This window comes from Schistocerca americana, chromosome 2 (assembly GCF_021461395.2).
Source record: "Schistocerca americana isolate TAMUIC-IGC-003095 chromosome 2, iqSchAmer2.1, whole genome shotgun sequence".
In the NCBI taxonomy this organism is placed as follows: domain Eukaryota; kingdom Metazoa; phylum Arthropoda; class Insecta; order Orthoptera; family Acrididae; genus Schistocerca; species Schistocerca americana.
In genome coordinates this window covers 658212946-658225905 of record NC_060120.1, presented here as the reverse complement: position 1 = coordinate 658225905, position 12960 = coordinate 658212946, and the positions used below count along the sequence as shown (strand labels likewise).

Here is a 12960-nt window from a genome sequence, read left to right as displayed (position 1 = left end):
CTCGCGAGCCACAGGCTAAGTCAGTCAGCAGTCGTCGGAACTCGGTGGTATCGTCGTTGTTGATAAGGCAAGTGGCCTGTTGCGTAAGGGCAGTAGACTGCATTCGACCTAGCGGGCTGGGCGTTGTAATTCCTTCATTGTCTATTCAGGGAGAGACTGTGGCCTGTTTTACTTTCAGTTTCATTAGAACTGTGCTGATTGACAACCATACGTTAGTTTCTGTTAACACGGATATTGGGACGTCAAATAACCGCACGAATGTCAAGACGATGTGAAGATTTTACGTGCACGACACGGTAGTGTTTCCCTACCAGCGACGGACTCAGAAGAATAACCACAGAAAGCGGCTTGTAGCTACTGTTGTTACGTGTTGGTTCAAACGGCTCTGAGCGCTATGGGACTTAACATCTGAGGTCATCAGTTCCCTAGAACTTAGAACTACTTAAACCTAACTAACCTAAGGACATCACACACATCCATGCCCGAGGCAGGATTCGAACCTGCGGTTTCAGACTGAAGCGCCTAGAACCGCTCGATCACACGTATTGCACGTTGCTTTGTGCAGAGTAAAGTATCTTAGTCCAGGGAAGGGCCAGAGGTCATCCGTAATTATTGACAATGTTTCTGTCGAAATTAACAACTCAAGCTGTGAATTAAGTTGTAATTTTATTCACATACAGTTGCGAAAGATTCTCAAATGTGTTAACTGGTTACGCAGAAGACAACACGGTCACATTATCAAATGTGTGATACCAGACTATATGTGTCGTTGTCTTCCGGAACAAAAATGTTGCAGCTGTTTAAATCGGATTATTGACTGAGAAAAACTGCAAAAGTACTCAATAATATCTTGATAAGCTTTCAGGCCGGCCACTGTAACCGAGCGGTTCTAGGCGTTTCAGTCCGGAACCACGCTGCTGCTACGGTCGCCGGTTCGAATCCTGCCTCGGGCATGGATGTATGTGATGTCCTTAGGTTAGTTAGCTTTAAGTAATTCTAAGTTCTTGGGGACTGATGACCTCAGAAGTTAAGTCACATAGTTCTCAGAGCCATTCGCACCATTTTTGAACAGAAATACATGTAGTTTATGAAGGAGATTAATCGGGAGTTCGGAGAAGCCAAGGCGAAATGGCTGCTTGAAGAATGCGAAGAAATCGAAAATGATTGTCGGTAGGAGCGACTCAGCATGTAGAAAAGTCAAAACAACTTTCGGTGAATTGAAAAACAAGGGTGGCGACATTAAGAGTGCAATGGAAATTTCACTGTTAAATGAAGAGGAGAGAGCTGATAGGTGGAAAGAGTACGTTGAAGTCCTCTGTGAGAAGGAAGGCTTGTCTAATGAAGTGGTAGAAGAAGAAACGGAAATTGATATAGAAGAGATAGGGGACCCAGTATTAGGATCAGAATTTAAAAGATCTTTGGAAAACTTGAAATCAAATTAGACAGAAGGAGTAGATAACACTATATCAGAATTTCTTAAATCATTGGGGGAAATGGTAACAAAACGACTATTCACGTTGGTATGTAGAATGTAAGAGTCTGGCGACATAGCATCCGACTTTCGGAAAAATATCATCCACTGCAGCTGTAAGTAGGCTGTTTAGGTTTTTTTATTGGTAACGCCACCTCTGTATGAAAATCACTGGCTGTGCTGTGTGCAGTCTGTGGCTGCTTTGCATTGTTGTAATACTCGCCATTGTAGTGTTAGGCAGCTGGCTGTGAACAGCGCGTAGCGTTGCGCAGTTGGAGGTGAGCCGCCAGCAGTGGTGGATGTGGGGAGAGAGATGGCGGAGTTTTGAAATTTGTCATGAACTGCTATATTTATATATGATGATATCAAGGTAAATACATTGTTTGTTCTCTATTAATATCTTTCATTTGCTAACTATCCCTATCAGTAGTTAGTGCCTTCCATAGTTTGAATCTTTTATTTAGCTGGCAGTAGTGGCGCTCGCTGTATTGCAGTAGCTTGAGCAGCGAAGATTTTTGTGAGGTAAGTGATTTGTGAAAGGTATAGTTTAATGTTAGTCAGGGCCATTCTTTTGTAGGGAATTTTGAAAGTCAGATTGCGTTGCGCTAACAAAATATTGTGTGTCAGTTTAAGCACAGTCATGTATAATTGTTCAAAGGGGACGTTTCACAGCATTTCTTATTAAATAAATCAGTAAACTAGTGAAATACTGCGAATATCTTCTAGGGGGGGGGAGCAACTCCCCCCCCCCCCCCTGCTCCTCGCTGGGTACGCCCATGTCCGGAAATTAAAACGAGATACGGGCCAAACTGTCCTCTTATTCTAATCTGTCTATTTCGTAGATCTAGATAGCATAAGCAGTAATGTATGTGGTCAACACGCATCCTGAGTTTCATCCTTCAGCCCTTCTTCGCAGGATATCACTCATTCTTTCAAATGCACTTGGCTCCATTCGGATTATATCACACGCAATGGTCAGACGTTCCTGTAACGTCTGCACATTTTCGACAGGATCATTCACCATTTCCTTTAGGTGTCCCTAGATCCAGGAAACCGACGAAACCAGGCACGGCCAACGGGGAGGCCACGCTACCAGTTGCGGTGAGGTACCCCCGCACGATCCACGCATTTGGAATGGTGTTCAGTGGAGCTTAAAGTGCAAGGGTAACGTTCTTCATCATTGCCGGTAAATAATCGCGCAGAAGTCGATGATACGCAGAGCCTGTGTATCTGTTCGGTAATGTTTATGGTCCTATGAGTCTTTCACCGATATTGACAGCTAAGCGACGATTATGCCTCGTTTCTATAACCGCCCGACGATTTGGATCTGCCCGTATTGCCCACTTGCTATACTATCTCTTGTGAATGCTGCCTTATCTGCAAATAAAACGCGGGCTGTAAACTGTGGATCTTCGGCAATCTGTTGCAGAAGTCGTTAGAATAACTATAATCGGAATGAGATTTTTACTCTGCAGCGGAGTGTGCGCTGATATGAAACTTCCTGGCAGATTAAAACTTTGTGCCGGACCGAGACTCGAACTCGGGACCTTTGCCTCTCGCGGGCAAGTGCCCTACCAACTAAGCTACTCAGGCAGGAGTGCAGGAGAGCTTCTGTAAAGTTTGGAAGGTAGGAGACGAGGTACTGGCAGAATTAAAGCTGTGAGGACGGGGCGAGAGTCGTGCTTGGGCAGCTCAGTATGTAGAGCACTTGCCCGCGTAAGGCAAAGTTCCGGTACACAGTTTTAATACGCCAGGAAGTTTCAGCTGTAATCGGGCATGGTGGTCTACCTCTCGAAGAACTTGCACACGTTTCACATGGTAGGGAATAGAGCAACTGTTCGTGCACAGAAGACCAGGCAGGGGTGTGTCTAACAGTTACGGCAGCTTCAGTTCATCGCATACTTCTTAACAGCGTCCCCTTCTACACTCCACAACACTTGCTCCCCCATCTCCGGCGTCCGCGTTGTGCTAGGCTTGTCAAAGCCTGTTGTCCTTGCTCGAATACTGTAGTGTCTCTAAGTCGTTGGAATAGCCTGCCGAACGTCCTTACAGTTGCAACAGCGTGCTGCGGATGTACGGCATACATTTCAGGGCCCTGACGATTACTGTCATCAGTCAATCCATAACAAAATACCATGCCTGCCATTTTCCTCGTGAAGTAAAAGGCCACCATGGCGCTCCTTACTGTACCGTTTCTTCTCACTGCACAGAGTCACTAATGTCGTTCAGCTAACTTGATGCATAGACAGCACAATCTCAGCCGACTGATAGTGCTGATTGTTGCACTGCTAAGACTCATGACAGCACCACCATCAGTACCCTGGAAATAACAACTATTCGAACATGTAAAATGAACCGCTACATGAAGACGATCTACACCACACAACGCTAAATATTACTTGCCACATGTCGTCCCATATCTCAATTGCGATTCGTTTCCAAGCATATGGTTGCATTAATCTTCTACTATCTCATGTTGGAATATATGACACTTGTTAAACAACTTGATTATTGCAAATCTAGAAAATACTTTTAACTTGATTTTGAAAAAAAATAAAATTTAAAGTGTCAAATGGTGAAAAGCACACTAAGCAATGATACTGGCACTTATCGCATTTCAGTCCCAAAACGTATTTCCCAGCATGACATAAAGCTACGAACATCTCAAATCCATAAAACCATTCGTTTTTCCACTGGGAATTGTCAACAATTTCTCAAATAAAGATTTTTGTCTAGATACTGCTCTCGTCAATGACTATGTCAAAGATGTATTACTTAAATAGGAATATGATGCTCCGTAAAGCATTGATTTAAGTTTTGTTGTCAAATACGTTTCCATTTAACTTCACACTAAACACTATGGCGATTAAAATGTACTGCAATTTTCTAATGTTTATTGCAAAAAAAAACAGTGCCACACAATCGACATTCAGTCAATGTTCGAGTTGCAGACCTTGTTTCAAGTACAACGTTGAAAGAAAAGATGCAACTGTATTAGTTGAATAGTGCAGAATATTTAAATTGTGAACCACACTCAGTAAATCATGCGCAGATAAAGTATCTAATATGCTGTAATTTAAACGGGTTTTTGTTATAAAATGGACTATGTCGTCTTAAATCACAGATAAATATGGTAAAAATATTCCGAATTCAGTGAACATGTGTCTGATGTAAAGTACATATCTAACGTCAAACAAATTTAAAACGACATTTTTTATATAATGTAGAAGCTTATTAAGTCATTGTGCATCAAAGATTCCGTTACAAAGTGCCGAACATGATCGCGGTATTAGTGCCACGAAAATTATTTCTCTATTGCGTTTTCAACGTAATCGGCAAGGATAAAGGTGTGACTAAAATACTATCCGTTATTCTGAAACATTCTCTCCCGTACCATCTACGGGAATTTTCCGATCGGATATTCACGTATCAGTCCAGAAAAAAAGCAAAATCCTTATAAGGAAATGTTATGTTTAACTGCAGTAAATATAATAATTAAGAAATGTTTTATCATACGCTGCTAACCTTTAGCTGTAAGTGAGAAATGTCAGCAGCCGATATGAGTTTCTATTTTTTGCACCCTGAGTTCTACAGGTCTGTTGCTCTAGAGGGAGAAATTGGAGTTCTGATGAACTGATAAAGCACGTTCTGCTTTATAAGCGGCGGTAGTCATGTTGCCAGCCGGATCTGGACTGAGAGCGGGAATGATAGGGAACTGTGGAGGGGATGAGGTTCGCGTAAGCGTGCAGGCATAGAGCGGCAATGTTGTGAAACGTGATGTTGCAAATAACTTAGGTACAGTTGGCTTCGATATATCGTCCTGTAAGTTGAAATAGAAGAGGAGAATAAGAAAGGTTGTACGCGATTCTGATCAATCGTCTGCATGAGAGAAATCTTCTTCTACTATGTTGAGTCAGCTGCTACTGCGGAATCCGATTGTCTAACGACAAGAAATGAACTCATGTTTCACTTTCCAACAATGGAAATGTAAGTACAACAGCTGTATATAAGTTCTGTCGATGTAAATACACTCCATACCTCGTAATAATCAATGCAATGTGTGCACTGTGTGTAACTGATATCTTCCAAACAAACAAACAAATTTCAGCCCATGATCCTTTAAGACCAAGAGCTGTTGTTACCTTACATTGTTCGAGAGTCTGCATCACAATACCATCGTCACTGCGATGTGAGTGTGTCCAGAAAATCAGGCTGGAAATTTTAAGTGATTCAGCGTCTCTAACCTTCAACATCAACATATCGACGTCGTCTTCATGAAGTACTTCGGAATGCTGTATAGTTGGCCCACTCTGAAGGAGAGACATTGGCTATTGGTTCATATTCAAACTACTCGAGTCTGCTAATGTCAATGTATTGATCTTGTCTGCCACATGTCATTAAACTTTGCCATAATTAATTCTATTAGACTATAGTGGCAATTGCACAGAGGCAAACGCAGAACCATTTGTCATATTCGGGTGCAAATTCACATCTGTTGTTAAAGAAGTTGTTTTAATTAACGAGCTACTGGAGTTCGGTATGAGTGTGGCTTATACTTCACGGAGTATTTTGATTTGCAGGCCAGGGTATAATTTCTACTTACCTCGTGTGTGGCGTCATAATGGTGGCATAGTGAATTCGTATGAGCAGCGGAGGCTCGCAGGGGTGAATGGGACTGGCATCCTACCTGTCAGTCACTGTTATGGGATCATCAGACTGAATACAACACAGTCACAGTCGTACTGGCCGGAGAATCCAGAGGCAGCATTCCCAACACAACATCAGAGCTATCTCAATAACATCTTGAAAGCAAATCTGTTCCTATCCCCAATCCAGCTCATAAAACCTAATAAAGGCATGTTTTGGCAGAACAGATGTTACAGCACTTGCAGCGCGCCGACTGTGGCGCACCTACCAACAGTAACGTACACAAGAATTCCATCACGTCTTCCTTTCAGACAATTCCCAGTCACGTGTACAGCATTATGACGGACGTATCCACTTGCAGAGGCTGTAAGTAGAATGAAGTTTCCATGTGGACTTCATCATCGTCAGAGACGTCTAGTATCTGGTGTTATGGTATGGGTGATGTCGGGAGCACAGCCCGATAACCTCATTTTTCAGTCTTGTTAATGTCGGTATCTGTGCCCTATCTTCAAAACATTCATCATATTACTTTCAGCCACTTTACGCAAGACTTCATTTTGCCTTGATGCAGTGCGTCTTTGAGTGTTGCACTGGCCAGCATGTGCTCCAGATCTCTCAGCCACTGAAAACGTCTCGTCATCTGTCGCCGAGAGACTGGCACGCCAATACTCACCAGCCAGCCAGCCACTATGAGCAATGAAATTTGGTACGGAGCTGCCGCTGCATGGAATGACAGACCTACATCCTTCCTCCTAACAGAGACTGAATCGGTGATCAGACTGGTTAAAGCCTTTGATGCTGCCAATGTTTGCAGCTGGAGGTGTACTGGTCTTCGTATGCTGTGTATCTCCATATCACCAACAAATTTAATCATGTTAAAGTTAAAGCAATTACAGCCATCGGTAGCAAAAATTAAGTCTTTTCACCTGGTTTCGGCACTTCTATGAGTCTTTTCATCAGAAATTAAACATTGAAATTGGCCTATAACGTAAGTATAAAAATTAGGGGATTTATTTTTTATAAATGTGTAAGTACTGACTAATAGGACAAGAAAGTAACAATACTTAGCTGTCCCGTATAAAATAAATATCAAGCGATAAAGCTTTAGTCACAAAATTATGTGTGAGCAGTGGCTCGCCTTCCATATATTTTTTAAATAACTTAGTGTCTAAAGCTTTATCGCTTGATATTTATTTTATACATGGCATGTAAGTACTGTTTCTTTCTTGTCCTGTTAGTCAGTACTTACACTTTTGTAAAAAGAATTTCCCATAATTGTTGTACTTATGTTATAGGCCAATTTGAATGTTTAATTTCTGATCAATGCATTCATAGAAGTGCCGAAACCAGGTCAAAAGACTTAATTTTTGCAACCGTAGGCTGTAATTGCTTCAACTTTAATTTGTAAACGGTCGCTGGCCACGCAGTCATGTTTAAAACTATTTAATCATGTATTCTTCCTGCTACATTACATAAGAAAACACATCATCTTGCTATTTTTCTACCCTTCTTGGTATAGCAGATTTGATGGCTCTCATTATAGGTGGAGAACAGAACTCTGTATAATCATCTGTGATTGTCATTAGTCGCACTGAATAAATTTTACAATAATTGTAGTATGCTTGATTACAAAATATGTTTTCATAGCCAACATGTATCCACTTTAAGATGGGTAAGCATTTAGACAACCAACATCAAAGAAAATAGAAGCAAAAAATCTTCAAACAGCTAAGATGTTTTTCAGCAGATATTTAAATTACCAGTTCCAGCAAACTATATTGCCTTCTTCGGATCGGTACACCGTAGCTCGAAAGTGTAGGCACAATTGGTTCATGCGCAATGGAGTGTGATGCATTTTTACATAACAAAGATATATACATGACGAGGATTCATGAATCTCGACCACGTGCTGCACATTATACCATGTCACATTACAAAAAGAAACTTCAAGAACGAGACGCTGTAACAGGCGTCTCCAGACACTGCGCTGGTTATCGGGGCTCATTTCGAAGCGAGTCTTATCACTGAAGACAGTTATAGTCCACAAATTAAGATTCCAGGTCATTGACGTGTGTGGAGAAGCCCCAGGCAGAGGGGAGCACACCAACCTGACTGTCGTCTGCCATACCGCCCGGCAACCAGCAATGATAGTCTGGGGTGCCATGTCTTTTCGTAGCATGACCCCGTTGATTGTCATACGCAGCACCGTTACAGCACAGCAGTACGTGGGCGATATTCTACGCCCCGTTTTGTTGCCCTCGTGACAAGACAACCTACGGTTGTATTTCAGCAAGACAATGCCCGCCTGCATACAGTGAGTGTTTCTACTGCTTGTCTTCATGCATGCTAAAGCCTACCTTGACCAGCAAGATCGCTAGATGTCTCCACAGATGAGAACATATGGAGCACTATTGGAAGTGTCCTCCAAGTATCACGGAATTCTGACGATGTAATGCAACAGCTGGGCATAATATGGCACGGTATCCCTCAGGAGGACATTCAACAACTCTGCTAATCACTACCAAGCCGAAAACACTGCTCACCTAGGGCCGGAGGTAGACCAATACCTTATTGGTTCAAATGGCTCTGAGCACTATGGGACTTAACATCTGTGGTCATCAGTCCCCTAGAACTTAGAACTACTTAAACCTAACTAACCTAAGGACATCACACACATTCATGCCCGAGGCAGGATTCGAACCTGCGACCGTAGCGGTCACGCGGTTCCCGACTGAAGCGCCTCGAACCGCACGGCCACATCGGCCGGCAAATACGTTATTGACTTGCTCGATTTGTAAAGCTTTTTCTTTTGAATAAGTCGTCAAATTTTTCCTAAATCGTAATCATTTGTTTGTCTATACATGTACATCCAATGATTTCCGTCCCATTCGATTAATTCTTTCATCGTGCGTCGTTTTTTTTTTCTTAGGGTGTATATACCCATCGATAGTACGGCGAAAAATCTAGGTAAAACGTAAATTGTTGCTCGACGTCTAAATGTGGTTTAAGTGGAGTTGTAGACGCCAAAAGGAACAATCAATTTTACTGCTCTTATCCATCACGTATATTTTATACTGTTATAGTGAAAACAGTTACATGCGGGCATGTAGAAAATATCGCTAGCGAGCATGTTCAATAAAATTTATTCGATATTCAGGTAATACAGTACTAAAAGCATGAATTAAATACCTCTCACAGTGTATGTGGTACTAAATGATATGAATTAGCATTCTATACACACTTCACAATATTCGGAGACATCAACCATGTTGCATTAAGTCTAGGTGCTCGTATAACTTCGTGTCCTACATGTTGTATAGCAAAGATATAAGGAACAAACTTCGTGTCAGATATACAGTCAAACTGTATAAATTCACTTTATAGTTCGAGAATGTTATTTTATACTGATGCATTATATGATACTAATTTTTTCTATTTGTCACTTCTACAGTGTCACCTGGTGGTTGTGCTGTTTACTTTAGAATCTCCCAGTCAGTCTTCATTCAGCTATTACGTGAGGATGGGCACGTGCAGTACGTGCAATGTGCATGGTATTTTATAAATTGTTTTTTTTTGTGCTTAACAAGCCCATATACGATGGTCTTCACGTTCTTGAAATATCTTTTTGTGATGTGACGCGGCATCATGTGCATTTGATCGAGATTCACTGAATTGTATTGTGTGAAGTATGATGTGTCAGAGCCGGCCGAAGTGGCCGTGCGGTTCTAGGCGCTGCAGTCTGGAACCGCGAGACCGCTACGGTCGCAGGTTCGAATCCTGCCTCGGGCATGGATGTGTGTGATGTCCCTAGGTTAGTTAGGTTTAACTAGTTCTAAGTTCTAGGGGACTAATGACCTGAGAAGTTGAGTCCCATAGTGTTCAGAGCCATTTTTTTTATGTGTCAGATCCCGTAATATAAGCGGCTATTGTGCTTGTAACTTCTTTCTATGCTTTGCGGATCCGAATGTGCCAACTCCGATCGCTGAGAATGGTAATCTAAGGATTCCATCTGAAGGGGCCTCGGAAGGACGAACGGTACCGACCGACCTCCGTGTCATCTTCAGCCGACAGGTCTCACTAGAAGCCGATATGGAGGTTCATGTGGTCAGCACGCCACTCTCCCCGTCACTGTCCGTTTACGTGACCAGAGCCGCTACTACTCCACCAAGTAGCTCCTCCATCGGCCTCTCAAGGGCTGAGAACAGCCTGCTTGGCACCAGCACTCGGAAGACCAGGACGGCGACCCATCCAGACGATCTGACGAGAAGCGGTGTTACCACTGCAGCGAGGCCGTTGGCGGTAATTAAATAATCATTGAGAAATAGCGATCTGGGCTGCTTGAAGTTTTTTACTTCTATTTTCATATTAATCTCGTTCGTTCCTATATGTGAAGAATATCGGGCATATAAAATACCGCAGCCGTTAAGGCTTTCCTACATCTTCATATAATTACAGGATACTCGAAATTTCCCAGCGTTAGATTATACTGGGTTTCGTCACAGCGTTTTGATTTAGTCGACTCGGATGAAAATGCTGTACTGTGTAGAGAAGTAGGAACACCACAAAACCGTAGCGAGACGCATGAAGACCAACAGGACTTAGTGCAGGGCTGGAAGTTGACCCTCACTATAGTTAATGTGACGTTTTACGTGCAAGTACGCGGAAATGCCCTTTATTATATGACCACACGATTGACGAGTCATCTTTAAAAGCAGACACACCCATTAAATATCTCTAATTGGGTGTTACGAGTAATGTGGGGGCATTACATGAAGACGGTCGCAGAAAAGGCAGACCACAGAATGAGATAAACAGGATCCTCAGAAAGTGTAATCTGTCCACGAAAAAGATAGCATCAAAACACTAATCCGAATGATTGCTCTTCAATTTAGGCTTCTTACCAGATAGGGCGACAGAGGTAACAGGTAAGATCCAAAGAAGAGCAGCCTGTTAAATGTTAAAAGACCCATATTTTGTGATTCAGTTGGATCCATTATGTTCTTGCTATCCATTTTGACCTATTACAAGGAACAGACATATATCTATATGTCGGGGAACTATTCGGGTCTCAAATGCTTTAAGTAAGCACTCAAAGCCCTTTTGTCGGACGAACCTGAAACAAATTCAAGTAATTTACATATATGTAGACAAAGCAACTTCAAAAAGGTGGACACTAGCTGGATGTTAGTTAATGATAATGTTTTCGTAATGCTAATGGCCTCAGTGCTTGTTAAGCTGTCGCATACGGTTTGCAGAGAGAGAAGAGCTATGTTTCCTACAATCTTTGTGAGACTAGAACACCAGTTTCTTACTAACGTGCTACTGATTAAAATGTGATCCAGATCGAAGGGTTTCATCTTAAACTGGAAGAATGCACTTGTGAGACAAGTATACAGTTGGAATCTCCAAGCATATTGAAAAAGTGCCGGACCGGGACTCGAAACTGCGACTTCAGCTTTTAGCGAGCACAGATTTAAATCGAAAAGATAGTTTCAAATTGGAGCACATTCCGCTGCTGAGTGAAAAGTTCTTCTAGAACTATACTCATCTACGTGCTGCAAGTCTCGATACCGGTTTTCAGTTGACATTGTTGCTAGCCGCGCAGTTAACGTAAGTTTCATAATCACAAAAACATCTCAGATAATTTGCATGAATATTGGCTTAACAGCGTACAGTGTACGTTTGAACCTGTAGAGATTCACAGTTTCTTCGTTCTCGGCTGTCCACAGACCAATCTTCCACGTGAACATGGAACTATGTTTCATTCCTACCTGATTCATTCGGGCTGGCTGCGGTGAAAATCGATACTTGCCTTAACGTCAACATGAGTTTTCATTTTAGAATCTAAATATTTAGGTGATGTGTTGAAGGACTGCCGACGTAGAAAAGTTTTTTCAGTTAATTTTGGGTATACAGACATTCACAACTTTTTGTTCGCATTTACTTGATGACTTAATTACGTTCCATACGTCTTTGATGATTCATTAGTGACGCTGCAATTTTCACAAACATCAGTACGTAACAACGAAGAGTAACATGCACGTTCTCCGGTACTCAGCCTGAATTGTTTACGTTACTCAGAGGAGACTAAACAAAAGGGTGGAAGTATATTTTTCGTTATTTTCTCATTAATGACCAAAGTAAATGGTTCATATCGTCTTTTCTCTGTATTCATAAGCAACGAAAAAAGTTAGGTGGTAATACGGTGACAAGCAGCATTCTTTAATATCCGGAGGATACGCTGCAGTTGTTTTGAGGCGTAGAATCGACTAATTTTATTAAAACATTAACCAAGCTTTCGAAAGATTGTGGCTTCAGTAACTGGATCAGGTTTCAACTTTCCTGAGTAATCATTATTCTGAACTGGGAATGTTGAGAAGAGTTTCACGAGTTTTCGTGACCTGTGGAAATACCCAAATAATGTTCTTTGAGTTTCTTTTGCTGAGCGTGCCAAGAGCGAATATGCATCGCACTCGGTTTGATGAGTGCTGTGCTGTATAACCTTTTTGTATGGTTATAGATGAATGTGGAATGAAATTTTCGTGTTTGGAGTCAGTGCAGTGTTCTTTAGTGGCACCTTGAGGTCTTTATGTTAAGTACCATTTAACTCCAGACATTACTGCAGTCTGATCCTCGGATATTTCAGCTATTACTTCTCCTACACTTTGTAGCTTAACTGGTGAAGAGCTTTTGTCCCACAATCAGAGCTCGAACGCCGTCCTGCCCACCACGTACCGTTATATCAGCGAGCGTCCGTGGCCTCGGCTACCACTCAGGGGGTGGATTTCTCAAAACAGGGTGGCCGGTGAGTCAAAATATCATGTACCTTATCATTTTAGGTT

At 42.0% G+C, this 12960-nt stretch overlaps 1 protein-coding gene across 1 annotated transcript in view; it reads right to left on the bottom strand.

Moving 5' to 3' along the window:
• Positions 1 to 11122: 11122 nt before the first annotated feature.
• LOC124594297 overlaps positions 11123 to 12960 on the bottom strand; it is a 36095-nt gene continuing 34257 nt past the window's right edge. Inside the window, exon 3 of the mRNA XM_047132659.1 lies at positions 11123 to 11231. Within this exon, the coding sequence (XP_046988615.1) occupies positions 11123 to 11231 (109 nt within the window). The remainder of the gene's footprint in view (positions 11232 to 12960) is intronic.